This window comes from Haliotis rubra, unplaced genomic scaffold (assembly GCF_003918875.1).
Source record: "Haliotis rubra isolate DU_JTF1 unplaced genomic scaffold, ASM391887v1 Scf771, whole genome shotgun sequence".
Taxonomy (NCBI): Eukaryota; Metazoa; Mollusca; class Gastropoda; order Lepetellida; family Haliotidae; genus Haliotis; species Haliotis rubra.
In genome coordinates this window covers 155,460-168,346 of record NW_025767492.1, presented here as the reverse complement: position 1 = coordinate 168,346, position 12,887 = coordinate 155,460, and the positions used below count along the sequence as shown (strand labels likewise).

The 12,887-nt window shown below is 39.1% G+C and overlaps 1 protein-coding gene across 1 annotated transcript in view; it reads left to right on the top strand.

The window, feature by feature from the left end:
- LOC124260706 (microtubule organization protein AKNA-like) overlaps window positions 1–12,887 on the top strand; it is a 62,568-nt gene that overhangs the window by 44,391 nt on the left and 5,290 nt on the right. The window contains exon 4 of the mRNA XM_046694992.1: window positions 7,283–7,485. Within this exon, the coding sequence (XP_046550948.1) occupies window positions 7,283–7,485 (203 nt within the window). The remainder of the gene's footprint in view (window positions 1–7,282; window positions 7,486–12,887) is intronic.

Here is a 12,887-nt window from a genome sequence, read left to right as displayed (position 1 = left end):
CACTCACTCACTCACTCACTCACTCACTCACTCACTCACTCACTCACTCACTCACTCACTCACTCACTCACTCACTCACTCACTCACTCACCCGTTGCCATTGAGTACTTTCCATAATTGAAAAGCATTCGTTTCGCCTCTCTCTTGTAAGACATGAAAGTGATGAAACTTTCTCTGAATAAAGTTAAAATTGTACTTCATTGTGAAACAGTAAACATGTTACACTTTAAGCAGTTTGGATTCTCTGTTTTCCTCACAGAACCAGGTGATGATAAATATTTTGCTACAATTGAAAAATTGATCATATTTTTTATCTGCACTGATGAGCATGTCAATAGATTAGTAATATATCAATAAACTGGATTACCCAAACAATCGTTAATGAAAATACACCTGCACTAGCTCAGGTTGAACAAATAGACCAGTCATGTGGTTTAGGGACATTAGAGAACTACTGGAGCTTGACTGAGGCAATAGTCTGTTCTGGTCTGTGAGCAAGTCTAGCTGAATGGCTTCATTAAAGATGAAGCTCAGATGCCTCGAGTCATTCGATATCTGGAACAGGGTATAAGATTATCCTGATTATGTGAGACCCACCGATGTGTATATAACCAAGATTAAGGTGTAATATCAGCTCTCTGAACCGGTTCAATAACATGGTATATAGGAACATTGTGTTACATTGTACACACTCACAACAGGGTGTGCTGAGGAGTTGTCAGGACAAGCTTGAAGACTCTTGGTGTTATTGTGTCAGGAGCAGTGCAAGGAGCTTTGTGGAAGACTGGTCTAGTGCAAGAATGTGGTCTGAGAACAGGATGATTCAGTCTTGGATTCGGATCTTGAACTTGTTTTGCTGTTGATTTGAATGGACGTAGGTGCTGTTAGGGGTTTAAAGGTGATGGAAGACTGGGCCACAATTCTGAATAACAGAAAACTGGAAATTTGGAATGTGCTGATGGATTCCTCATGTGATTGAATGTGTGGAACTGGAATTTGTGGAGGAATTAGTTTGAAAGTGTTGTGAACATCACGTAATTGAACCTTGGAATTTATCGAAACGTCCTTGACCTTTTGAATTCCTTGTGTGATGAGGTTCTTGAAGGAGCTGGTGTTCAAAATGTTAAATGTTTGAATGAGGTCTAGGTGTAACAATTGCCAAACTTATGAGCCATGTTTATGCTTGTTTTGTAAAGCTTCATAACAGAAGAACGAACAAAATGTAAAACATGGCATGGCATGCTGAATGGAAGAATTTTGCTGCTTGATGTCATGAGTCCGGCGTTCTTGCTGATGAACAGATGGTGCTTCTGGCAGGACAGGACATGCGTTCCCTCTTTGTGAACACCTAGTGTCTTCACTGATACCGTGTGTTCCATTAATAAATGTTCATCATTATTTTGCCTTATACACCCAATGGAATCTGTTTCATGGGATAATCAAGACTGGTTCTCTAGCATTGACGTGTTATGTTTAGTAAACTTGTCTGAAGTTTGGTTCAGTTGCATGAGGAGCTAGAGTTGGAAACATCCAGTATGAAGAGAGGGAAAGACTAGTGAGATGGACAGCCAAGAACAGTGTGGAACTTGTGGCTGTTGGAAGAGTGCCCCTGTTTCATGTCCAGAATGTTGCTGATTCATGGAGGATCCAGGATGTTTGGTTCACTTCATGTTAAAGGAATATCTTCACCAAAGAATTGTACAAATATAAAAAACACTGGCTCTTTGCATCTTCATCTAATCTTGACAATTTTAAAAGCACCCTTGATGTTGTTTTCTATTTTTCAAGCCTTGTTTGTGTTTATTAATTGTCAATATTGCATCAAGTGAGTATTTTTAAGCAAGACCAGATTCTGAGCATAATTCCTTTCTTCTTGTGGAAAATGCTGCAGGAGGATGCTAGTTCATGTGTGGCGGATCTTGTCACACTGGGGATGGATCAGGTTGAGTCACAGAATTCTAAGCTTCCAGGAAATCCATTTACTGGGATGATGACAATTTGCCGTGATTATCAGGAATTCAGGAAATTTATGAATTTTGTGAAGGACCCCCGTGCTTTCTGATGATCAAAGACAATCGTGAATAATGTCCACATTTTTTAAGGAAACAGATTTTGAACGCAACTGTATCCAGGTCACCATGTTTGGATCTGTCAGGAGGTCTGGACAGCTGTACATTGTCTTCACATATATGTGGTTGTTTAACTTGGTTGTCTATGGACCACAGTCTATCACCTGAGATTGTGCGTGAGAGCTGTATACTGTAACTTGTGGGTTGGTGGTTCCTCAGTGTGAGCTGCTTGTCATTATGACACAGACCATCACCTGCACCACGACTCGGCTGTTCCCGATCTTCCACAGACTCTACTCGATACAGGAAGTCAGCCACAGTCGGGAATATGATGATGGTAATATGTTGTGCACATTTGGGATATTTTGTTTTTTGTTTGTTTGTTGTTTAATGCTGCACCCAGCAATATTCCAGCTATATGGTGGTGATCTGTAAATAATCGAATCTGGACCAGACAATCCAGTGATGAGCATCACGAACATTCAGTTGGGATACGATGACATGTGTCAAAGTCTAATCTGACCACCATCCCGTTAGTCCATCTTACGACAAATGGGTTGCTGAAGACCAACTCTTATCTGGATCTTAAAGGGTCCATCTGGGATATACCCAAAGCAACATTGATGTAAACATGTGTAAATGAGTGAGTGAGTGAGTGAGTGAGAGCATGGGTGAGTGAGTTGAGCTTTGCACAGTACAGTAAACTACTTTCATGATGAACATGCTTATCAAAAACTGATGGAGATCATGAACGTTGATTTGTTCCATGCCACTTTCTTTATGTTTCAGTTGAATTGCATATAACAAACTTCATTACAACAAACTTTAATGAATGAGTCAAAGGTATTTTAGGACATCAAATTCTTATTTGTTAGACACAACATTTTGAAGTAAATTCTTCTTTCTTCTGAAAGAAGGAGTAAGTCTTAACTCTGAAACGTTGTGTCTAACATATGCAGACTAGTACCGGGTATTGTATTTCAGTTACGTAGTCGAGTGCGAGTCTGATGCCAGTGTTTAAAACTCCCCAAATTCCAAGCCAGACAGCTGGACTGGTAACTAAAAAAAATTACCACTCCGGATACAAACTTGCCTTTCCGGTTTTCAACGATGAGAAACAAACAAAATAAATCAGGTTTCTGAATACGTTACTGTTTGTAGGCATCGCAATGAACAACATAGCACTAACAGGCAATGCACCGAGTTTAGGTAAACTGAAAGTACATGTGTTGTGATTGGTTATTGTAAAATCAACTGTCCAATCGTAAATAGTTTAACATAATTATCATAATACCTTAAACACCTCAAACTGAAGCAAGAGAACCTGTCTGATGTTATGAAATATTTACTGTTAGGGGTAAAGACATCTAGGAGACCACCGGACAGGCTACTTTTGAAATTTGACTGTCCGAGATGAAAATAGTCCGTTCCGGACGGTGCGGCAGGAGGGAATTTTAAATGCTGCTGATGCATAGGATTTTTAAGACCAATGTGATGGAGATCTTCAATATCCCACATTCCCGAAATAAAACATAAGAACACGATCAGGGTGAACTAGGGTGTAACTAAAATTCATCCACTAGTCGCTTTATAACATTCATCGGCCCCGGCGGATCTACAAAGTGTTCATGGTATCACGATATTCAGAAACCTATAATAAATCATAACAATGTTAAGATAGCTTGTAAAACTGTGAACACTTTCTGGATTGAGAAGCAGCTATATCTGTTGTTCACAACAGTCAATTCATGTACATGTACTAACAGTAGAGAGTGAATCAAGGTAGACAACTCTGTCTGTCCTGACTTCCTTGTCAATACATGATTCTGAAAGTTCTCTGATATCATCACAGACATAACTCAGTTGAGTTGAGTTGAGTTGAATTTTACATCGCATCGGCATTATTCCAGCCATAGCAACAAGACCGAGTCTGGATAATCATACACATTACCCGGGTGCAGTGGGAAGCATGTATTGCACATTGCACAAGTAGCATGTTTTTTGTTTGGACTGATAGAATATGACGCTCTGAAAATAATAGTCTTTTCCAATTCTTGGCATTGGATGAAATGTTATGTGTAACTGACTTTTATATTGATGGATTATATCACTTTAAAAACGTGTATAATTTTCATTCCTTGGCAAGAGATGAAAGGTTACGTGTAACTGATTGTAAAATAATTGTTAAATCAGAACTTACGCCATATGATTTGAAACATTGCTTTACATATCCTTTAGTAATATCAGCTAAAACAGAAAGGTTTTGTATGTAATCTCTTCACATATACTAGTACTTACATAATTGCAGGAGAATCCAAATATTTGCTAATGGAAGATATGATTGTCTGTAGGCAGTTGACCTGGGACTCAAAAGTTTTGATAGCTCTTTAAACATGAAGGGGTTAAATGTGTCAATTGTAAAATTGAATTGGAGTGTGTGCTGCAGTCTGATTTGTTTAAAAATGTTGCTATATAGAATCAAATCAGGTAAATAATATTTACTTTTCAGTGCAAAGGAACATTTTTTTGTTGGTGAGAGTGAGAGCGCGAGTCTAGTTTTACGCTGTTTTTAGCATATCCCAGCAATATCACGGCAAGGGAGACCTGAAATGGACTTACCACCTTGTACCCATGTGGGGAATCGAACCTGGGTCTTTAGCTTAATGTGCAACTGTTTAAACCTCTAGGCTAACCCACCGTCCCTTTTGTTTTGATGTTGGTTGTTGTCTTAATCCCAAATCTGAACCCCCTGTGGCTTGGTGAAATGACATTTTCTCTTTCGAGGCATAGTTTGGATCACTTGATTGTTACATAAAGATGTTTACACAAATATATACTGCAGGTTTTATAGCACTCTTGCAAGTTTTACAGCAATCTGCATTTCCTCTTGATCTCTGGGTCAGGTGAACAGGCTTATGACTATCAGTTTGTTTGACTTGCCGGGAGGGTGTCAGTCTAGGCCATGCCAGACAACGTTTGATGACACTCTGCCATATTTACTGATCAATTTTGGCATGGGACCAGGTGCTTGTGTATTCATTGATGTTGGGAGATACTCGACAAATAGCCTTTTGTCCATACTGAACCTATACCGGATCTGTTCAAGCAATTCAGTATTATTTTCAGGGTATGAATAGGTTTAAAGCATATAGCCTTACCATTAATCAGAGCACAGGGACAGGTACTAGTTTCGGAAAAACAAATTCCACCTTTGAGATAAAGGTATAAAATTCGACAGTGAAGTTGAGACCAAGTCCAGGGTTCGAGGTAGTGACCTGTGTTTTTATCTTTTATATTTGAATTTGAGATATGAGGTGAAATATAAATTTAGTTGTGTAGTGAGACTGAAGAGACCAGACAACAGATTCAAGGTATCAGTACATTCGAACTATCGGAACTCCTATAACTGTATTCTACTGTACATTTTTTTAATATGCTTGTGTTGAAACACTACTGTATAATTTCCAAACCTGAAGAAAAAGATAAGTCTCCGTGATACTATTATATGTGATTCATATATATGCTGAAGTCTGTTGTCAAGTTTTAGACTAAGTATAAGCAGTCACAGACAAGCTGTTCCCCCCAAAAAAAAAATAAGATAAAATATGACAGCCTCCATGGTGTAGTGGTTAGAGTGGGTTCGATCCCCACAGCGTCATACCAAAAGATGTTAAAATATGGTACTTGTTGGTCCCTGCCTGGCGCTCGGCATTAATGGGTACAACAAGGACTGGTCGGCTCTGAGTCAGTATAATGTGCTTGAGTGATAATTCATACTTCACTGCGGCATGGTATCTCAGTGGGCTAGCACTATAAAACCAGCTTCAGTCTGGGCTAGTACAAGCAGCCGCATATACACACTCATGCACGTCGTCATATGAGCGAAATATTCTCAAGCACTGACGTTAAACCCAATTTCACCTCACCTCACCTCCCCCCACAGCATTGTAGATGGGACCACATTATAGATTCCAGATTGAATTGTTTAGTTTTTAACCCAATGCACAGTCATAGCATTGACCATGTAACACTAAAAATACAATGTCAACAAATCTGAACTTAATTACGAAATTTAATCATGAAATTAAGCACACATGCATGCATTGCTGTATAAGGGCAATGATCTTGCACATAACATTAAACCCCATTTCAATTCACGTAACCTCACCCACATGACCTCAGCCATGTGACCTCACCCACTTTAAACCTTGCCCAGAATAACCTCACCAATGTAACCATGCCCATATAACCTCACTCACATTATAAACCTAACCTACATAATCTCACCCACATGACCTCACCAACGTAACCTCGCCCATAATCACCTCACCAATGTAACCTTAACTTATGTAACCTCACCTAAAAATCTCACCCTAATGACCTCACCAACGTAACCTCGCCCATAATCACCTCACCAATGTAACCTTAATGATGTAACCTCACCTAAATAATCTCACCCACTAAACAAACCTACATTACCTAAACCCTGTTACCTCACCCACATAACCTCACCCTGTAACGCAACCTCAGTTGCTCATTGTCGCCAGAGTTTATTATATGGTCTCTGTTGTCACCAATGAGTGCCATATTTGGAGCATTATCTCCCTTTAATAGCCTCTTTAAAACTGCTCACAATGATAGGTATACTCAAATTGAAAGTTTAATCTTTCAAAATGCTTCATTTATGATGCAAGCACAGAATATGCTCTTCATATGTTAAAAATTAGAGATTTAGCTGACTGGCTATATGTAATGGTATACAATAAATTTATAGAACCGTCTATTTGACTATGGATTTATACCCGCCTAAACGTGTGACACAACATTAAGTGAGTTTACAGCTTACACTGCCTTACAACCCTAATGTGGGTTTGTTGCTGTATATCATTCATGGAGAGAAAGGAAAGATATATCTATCAATGCCTTGCCGGACTAGCCCTGTAATGATATACAACAAACAAAGTGTTTCTGTATACACATGTCGGTGCATTAACCCTCTAGGGACTGGCTTTGTTGAATGGTCTGGCTGGTGAATAGTCAATCCTCTGGGTTTGATAGTTTATGGGTTAATGTTACAGCTATACACTGATAAACAGTGACAATAGAGATATTCTGCCTGGGGACCGGGAAGGTAAATAACAATTTGTCTAGCCGGTAGATTTGAGTTATCAATTATTCAAACAATGAATGTACTTGTGTTATGTCTTTTCTAGATAGTCTCAGCTTGCGTGACAACCGAACACCAACCAGTGTCTCGGAGAGTTGGGCAGCAGGGCGGTCGGACAGGGGGGTTGGAGGGGATTCTCGGAGACCGTCCATAACGGAGTCGGAAGAACGTGGATTTGTACCCCAGAATGTCGGAGCTGAGAAAGTGAAGAATGAGCTGCTGCAACAGGCTGGCGGACTGAATAAACGGGTAGGTGGATATTGATGTTTATACCACACTGAGCTGCTTGGACTTGTCACGTGGATTTTGTAATGATTTTAGGCTGTCATGTTGTTGTGATTAATTCCAGGCTATTGTACTGTTGTTTTGATTCCAGGCTAACATGCTATTGTTTTGATTTAAGGATGTTGTTTTGATTCCAAGCTGTTGTATATGACCAGATGGTGGCCACATAAATACGTGCAAACACCTATTTGCGGGTACAGCAATGTGCAGTAAACTTGGACAAAATACTGTGACTATGTGTCCCAGTCCACCCAGCTGTGTATGGGTACCTTGGTAGGATGAGAAAGCCGCAATAACTTGGTGCACCTAGTGGCTGCAAGAGTTGTATGATCCCTAGGGAGTTGAGATTGATAATATGATGTGCCATTGAGATTGACATCCAATGAGGGAAAAAATACCAGCGCCTTGAGCATGCACTAGTTACGAGTCTGTGGATATGTGCGCTATATAAATATCTTATGATGATGCTGTTGTTTTGATTCCAGGCTGTCATGCTGTTGGTTTGATTCCAGGGTGTCATGCTGTTGTTTTGATTCCAGGCTGTCATGCTGTTGTTTTGATTCCAGGCTGTCATGCTGTTGTTTTGATCCCAGGCTGTCATTCTGTTGTTTTGATTCCAGGCTGTTGTGCTGTTGTTTTGATTCCAGGCTGTTGTGCTGTTGTTTTGATTTCAGGCTATCATGCTGTTGTTTTGTTTCCAGGGTGTCATTCTGTTGTGTTGATTTCAGGCTATCATGCTGTTGTGTTGATTCCAGGCTGTCATTCTGTTGTTTTGATCCCATGCTGTTGTTTTGATTCCAGTCTGTTGTGCTGTTGTGTTGATTCCAGGCTAACATACTGTTGTTTTGATTTCAGGCTGTTGTGCTGTTGTTTTGATTCCAGTCTGTTGTGCTGTTGTTTTGATTCCAGGCTAACATACTGTTGTTTTGATTCCAGGCTGTCATGCTGTTGTTTTGATCCCAGGCTGTCATTCTGTTGTTTTGATTCCAGTCTGTTGTGCTGTTGTTTTGATTCCAGGCTAACATACTGTTGTTTTGATTCCAGGCTGTCATGCTGTTGTTTTGATCCCAGGCTGTCATTCTGTTGTTTTGATTCCAGGCTGTTGTGCTGTTGTTTTGATCCCAGGCTGTCATTCTGTTGTTTTGATTCCAGTCTGTTGTGCTGTTGTGTTGATTCCAGGCTAACATACTGTTGTTTTGATTCCAGGCTATCATGCTGTTGTTTTGATTCCAGGCTGTTGTGCTGTTGTTTTGATTCCAGGCTGTCATGCTGTTGTTTTGATTCCAGGCTGTTGTGCTGTTGTTTTGATTCCAGGCTGTTGTGCTGTTGTTTTGATTCCAGTCTGTTGTGCTGTTGTTTTGATTTCAGGCTATCATGCTGTTGTTTTGATTCCAGGCTGTTGTGCTGTTGTTTTGATTCCAGTCTGTTGTGCTGTTGTTTTGATTCCAGTCTGTTGTGCTGTTGTTTTGATTCCAGGCTAACATACTGTTGTTTTGATTTCAGGCTATCATGCTGTTGTTTTGATTCCAGGCTGTCATTCTGTTGTTTTGATTCCAGGCTGTTGTGCTGTTGTTTTGATTCCAGTCTGTTGTGCTGTTGTTTTGATTCCAGGCTAACATACTGTTGTTTTGATTTCAGGCTATCATGCTGTTGTTTTGATTCCAGGCTGTTGTGCTGTTGTTTTGATTCCAGGCTGTTGTGCTGTTGTTTTGATTCCAGGCTGTCATGCTGTTGTTTTGATTCCAGGCTGTTGTGCTGTTGTTTTGATTCCAGGCTGTTGTGCTGTTGTTTTGATTCCAGGCTGTTGTGCTGTTGTTTTGATTTCAGGCTATCATGCTGTTGTTTTGATCCCAGGCTGTCATTCTGTTGTTTTGATTCCAGTCTGTTGTGCTGTTGTTTTGATTCCAGGCTAACATGCTGTTGTTTTGATTCCAGGCTGTTGTGCTGTTGTTTTGATTTCAGGCTATCATGCTGTTGTTTTGTTTCCAGGGTGTCATTCTGTTGTGTTGATTTCAGGCTATCATGCTGTTGTGTTGATTCCAGGCTGTCATTCTGTTGTTTTGATCCCATGCTGTTGTTTTGATTCCAGTCTGTTGTGCTGTTGTTTTGATTCCAGGCTGTTGTGCTGTTGTTTTGATTCCAGTCTGTTGTGCTGTTGTTTTGATTCCAGGCTGTTGTGCTGTTGTTTTGATTCCAGTCTGTTGTGCTGTTGTTTTGATTCCAGTCTGTTGTGCTGTTGTTTTGATTCCAGTCTGTTGTGTTGTTGTTTTGATTCCAGGCTGTCATGCTGTTGTTTTGATTCCAGGCTAACATACTGTTGTTTTGATTCCAGTCTGTTGTGCTGTTGTTTTGATTCCAGGGTGTCATGCTGTTGTTTTGATTCCAGTCTGTTGTGCTGTTGTTTTGATTCCAGGCTGTTGTGCTGTTGTTTTGATTCCAGTCTGTTGTGCTGTTGTTTTGATTCCAGGCTAACATACTGTTGTTTTGATTCCAGTCTGTTGTGCTGTTGTTTTGATTCCAGGGTGTCATGCTGTTGTTTTGATTCCAGGCTGTCATTCTGTTGTTTTGATCCCAGTCTGTTGTGCTGTTGTTTTGATTCCAGGCTGTTGTGCTGTTGTTTTGATTCCAGGCTAACATACTGTTGTTTTGATTCCAGTCTGTTGTGCTGTTGTTTTGATTCCAAGCTGTCATTCTGTTGTTTTGATCCCAGGCTGTCATTCTGTTGTTTTGATTCCAGTCTGTTGTGCTGTTGTTTTGATTCCAGTCTGTTGTGCTGTTGTTTTGATTTCAGGCTATCATGCTGTTGTTTTGTTTCCAGGGTGTCATTCTGTTGTGTTGATTCCAGGCTGTCATTCTGTTGTTTTGATTCCAGGCTGTCATTCTGTTGTTTTGATTCCAGGCTGTCATTCTGTTGTTTTGATTCCAGGCTGTCATTCTGTTGTTTTGATTCCAGGCTGTCATTCTGTTGTTTTGATTGCAGGCTGTCATTCTGTTGTTTTGATTCCAGGCTGTCATTCTGTTGTTTTGATTCCAGGGTGTCATTCTGTTGTTTTGATTCCAGGCTGTCATTCTGTTGTTTTGATTCCAGGCTGTCATTCTGTTGTTTTGATTCCAGGCTAACATGCTGTTGTTTTGTTTTGTTTCCAGGGTGTCATGCTGTTGTTTTGATTTCAGGCTGTGATACTGTTGTTTTGATTCCAGGCTGTCATGAAGGTGACCATAAGAGATGCACTTTTGCTTTATTCCTTTGTCTTTTGGACAATATAATACAGTAGAAGCCCTCTAAATCGGCAATCGTTGGGACTGACAAAAAATGCCGGTATAGAGGGTGTGCCGGTTTAGAGAACTTTCCCTTTTCAACCTGAGAATGATTTTCCGTGTGTCGTAAAATACGAACAATGTGTTGATAGTCATCATATTCGACGCTCACTTTGAACTGTTTCATGTCGTATCGTGTCTTCCAACGTGCCAGCCAACCATCTGATGCATTAAACTCATTGAAATTTAATTTTGAAGCAAACTGAATAGCGTTCTCTTTCAAAATAGGACCTGAAATGGGTTTGTTTTTACAGCGGGCAGTCGAAAACAATCATGCCAGTTTAGAGAGCGTTAATTACTGTACAAACAGTCAATTGGGCGGTCTTTGTTGTGCCGAAATATGGAATAGACTGATGCTGCATTAGAGGGCGTGTAAATGATCATAAATTAACTAGTTTCTGTCAGGACCAAATTCTAGTGCCGATATTGAGAGCATGCCGGATTGGAGGGCTGCCGGTTTAGAGGGCTTCCACTGAATGTTAAACACAAACTGTTAGTTTTAAAAAATGACTCTGGACTCAGTATCGTAGCGAAGATTAGGGTAACATCTCATCATGGAAATGAACATATTTTATAGAAAAGAACTTCCTAAATTAAATTAAGTACATAAAACCTCATGCTGCTATCATGGAATAATAATTAATTATAACCACTACAAGCGATATATTAGGATTCAGATATTAGGAAAATAGCAATATAGAATCTTAGTTTCATCATGGATCAGTAATACCTTAAGCTAGGATTTATCTTGGACATCTGTGAAATTGTGTAATCGTAACTTATACCTTTTTCAATAGTATGTCTGTGAGATGAGTTTTACTTCTTTTGACTGGAGTCTTTCTCTAAGCTATTACTGATCCATGATGAAACTAATATTTTGTATTTTTATTCTCATAATATCTGAATCCTAATATATCGCTTGTAGTGGTTATAATTAATTATGAATTTTCATATGAATTATTATTCCATGATTATTGACTGCACTAACTTAGGCTTCAAATTTGATTTAGCATGGTATAATGTATAACTCAGCTCTACTGTCAAAACACAGAATCTTTACTATGAAGACACTTCATTTGTCAGATTTTACAGTCTAGAAATTAATAACATACATAAAAGAATATCGTTAAGTGTATTAGTTGAACACAATGGATGGAGATCATGGACAGTAATTTGATTCTTGATGTGTAAGTCAGGAAATCTTTGATGTGTGTATTGACCGTATTTAGATTCATGTCATTTAAGCCATGAAAAACTTTGATATATGTATTGATAGTATTTAGATTGTTGACATTTAAGTCAGGAAATATGTATTGATAGTATTTAGCTTGTTGACATGCAAGTCATGAAAAACTTTGATATATGTATTGATAGTATTTAGATTGTTGACATTTAAGTCAGGAAATATGTATTGATAGTATTTAGATTGTTGACATGCAAGTCATGAAAAGCTTTGATATATGTTTTGATAGTATTTAGCTTGTTGATGCAAGTCATGAAAAGCTTTGATATAATGGATTGAGAAAAAGTTGTAATAGTCACCTGAAGGAAACTCATACTATCTTACATGGGGACACCTGAATCATGAAAGTTTGAACGGATGATCAATCAGTTGGTGGGGAAATATCAATACAGCTTCGATTAACTGTCACCGCAGTTTGTCTTATCTGACAAATGTCAGCTGTTTGCCGACCAAGTTTTCAACTTTATGGAACTAGTGTGTACTCTACATCCAGCAGATTCTTGAGTGAGTTCAGTTTTATGGCGCTTTTAGCAATATTCCAGCAATATCGGCTTCACACATTGTAACCCATGTTGGGAATCGAACATGGGGTGTACAGCCAACACTTAAACTACTAGGCTACCCCACCGGTGTGCTGAAAAAAGTCCTCGGAAAAAAAAAGTTCCAGAAAAAAAGTCCTAAATTTGACTAGGAAAAAAAAGTCCTCCTGAAAGAAAGGAATTTTTGACAAAAGAATAAAAAGTGTTATTTAGTTTTTCATAGTTTTTCATAGCGTTTATTGACTTTCATGTATTGTATTTTCATA